General features: G+C 60.8%; 1 protein-coding gene across 1 annotated transcript in view; it reads right to left on the bottom strand.

The window, feature by feature from the left end:
* TUBGCP2 (tubulin gamma complex associated protein 2) overlaps positions 1 to 2,294 on the bottom strand; it is a 28,356-nt gene that overhangs the window by 10,295 nt on the left and 15,767 nt on the right. The window contains exons 9-11 of the mRNA XM_017519905.2: positions 1,717 to 1,862; positions 843 to 1,023; positions 290 to 470 (exon numbers count right to left, since the gene is read on the bottom strand). Of these exons, the coding sequence (XP_017375394.1) occupies positions 290 to 470; positions 843 to 1,023; positions 1,717 to 1,862 (508 nt within the window). The remainder of the gene's footprint in view (positions 1 to 289; positions 471 to 842; positions 1,024 to 1,716; positions 1,863 to 2,294) is intronic.

Genomic DNA, 2,294 nt, shown 5'->3' with positions numbered 1-2,294 from the left:
GAAAACCTGAGACCCGCCCCTCGTGGGCACAGGCGCAAAGACCCCTGGAGACCTTGCCCAGAGATCCCAGCAAGAAAACCTGAGACCCGCCCCTCCTGGGCACTGGCACAAAGACCCCCAGAGACCCGGGCAAGCAGCCCCCACAGCAGAGAGTGAAGGAGACAGACCCTGCAGTCGCCTCGACTGCGTGGGAGTGGAGGAGGGGGGACAGGGCTGGGCTAGGCTCTCCTCTCCTCCCAGCCCCTCCAAGGTCCCTGCAGCAGGGGGCAGCCCCTGGCACCCCACCCACCTTGAGGTCATCCTTGAAGGGGTCGGTGTTGGCCGTGCTCATGCGCAGCGCCAGCTCCAGCAGCGCCTCCAGGCGGGGGGGCGTGATGTCCTCCACCGGCTTCCGGAGCTCCTCCTCCGTGAGGTCCATGAAGTGCACAAAGAAGTCCCCCTGGTCCATGAGGAAGTAGCGCTTGATGGACCTGTGCCAGGGAGCAGGTGTGAGCACGTCCCCCAGCCTACAGGTGCTCACCACAGCATCACGCTAAAACGAGCTAAGCGCTTGGCTCTCAGACAGGGGCTCTTAAAACACTGTGCAGGCTGTGGCAGGAGGAGCTGAAAAGGGGCAGGTGGGCCCTGGGCAGGGAGGGGAGCGGGGGCCCCTGGACAAGGTGACCCGGGGCCTACACCGCCCACAGCATGTGCCAGGCCCTCAAGCTAGAGACCATCTGGCAGTGCCCACTTTCAAAACGACAAGGCAGAGCTGCCAGAAGGAACCTAGCCATCTCAGCCCCACGTCCCGCAGACTCTGGTTTCAGAGGGAGGCAGGTGCCCACACTGGGACAGAGGACCACCTGAGGTGTGCCACCAGCTCCTTCTCCTCCATCAGGAAGTCCAGCAGCACCTTGCTGGCGTAGTTAAACGCCTTCTCGATCTGCTCCACGTACGCCCGCTCCTTTAACGTGTAGATGATCTCTTTAGCCACTGGGCAGGTGACGTCGTGGCCACACTCTCTGACCACGTTTAGGTATTTGCCTGAGAAGGGATGGAAGAAAGCAAATTCAAAATCTCAGGCCCCAGCCGTCTTCGTCTAAACAGGAGGCGGCGTACTGGAAACAGAATGGGCTATGTAACCAGCTCTATGCCCTGGCTCCTTTCCAGCAAACTGCTGCCAGCGGCTACAGAGCGAGGTGGTGGCCTTGGGGCTCTGCCGTGGCTCTGCACATCTGGAATTTTCTAACCAAGGGCAGATAAATAATTTCAAAAAGGCGTTATGAGAACCAGAGGGCTAATCGCTTCCCACCCCTTTCGTGACGGCCCGACGTGCCAAGGCTGAGTCCCCGCACCGCTGCCCTGAGTCTGGGTCAGGCCCTAACCTGTGTGGTCAGAGCGCGAAATACTGCCGGCCAGCAGGTGTGACTGCTTGACAGTTTTTCCCGTCATGCTGACGGAGTTTTAGAAACCAGAAACGAAACACAGAGAAGGCACTTGTGAGAGAGCCTCCTAGGGTCAGGGAGAAAACGGCACCTGATGAAAACCTGGCAGCAGAGACCATCTCAAGGCCCAACTCAACGCCGCAGCGCACAGCCCAGCTCACAAGCCAGATGTAACCTCCGTCCCGCACTCAGACACCCGGGCTCTGGGCGCCCACCGGGTAAGGGCCCGGACTGCAGGAGACTCTCCGGGCAGTTATGCCACACCCCCCACGCCTGCCCGTGCTTGCCGCACCTGTGCTGAGGATTTTGTCCGCCATCTTCTGCAGGAAGGATGGGATCTGTGGCTGCACGACGGTGTACCGCTGGTCCCAGTACTTGTCATTGTAATCCTCCTGGATTCGCTCTTTCCGAAGCTCATGCTCCTCAACCATAAACTCGCTAAAACCACAGAGCAAAGCAAGGACGCTTGAGAGTCAGGCAGGAGACACACGTCTCCAGGCTGGCAGCACGGAGGGACAGCCCTGACAGGGGCCACTGACCTCCAAACAGCCTTCCCCGGGGGCCACACCTAACCTGCCACAGCCACTTCTCAGCTGTGGGCTCAAACAAATCTACGAACCTCATTCTGGAGTATTAACCTTGGGGTCCGCGGGGAGTATCAGCCCGGGTTAGGGGAGACTGTGGGGTCTGCGGAGAGTATCAACCCGGGTTCGGGGAGACTGTGGGGTCCGCGGGGAGTGTCAGCCGGGTTCGGGGAGACTGTGGGGTCCACGGAGACTGTGGGGTCCGCGGGGAGTGTCAGCCTGGGTTCGGGGAGACTGTGGGGTCCGCGGGGAGTGTCAGCCCGGGTTCGGGGAGACTGTGGGGTCC

Source organism: Cebus imitator, unplaced genomic scaffold (genome assembly GCF_001604975.1).
Source record: "Cebus imitator isolate Cc_AM_T3 unplaced genomic scaffold, Cebus_imitator-1.0 Scaffold780, whole genome shotgun sequence".
NCBI lineage: Eukaryota > Metazoa > Chordata > Mammalia > Primates > Cebidae > Cebus > Cebus imitator.
This window is presented reverse-complemented; position numbering and strand designations above follow the sequence as displayed.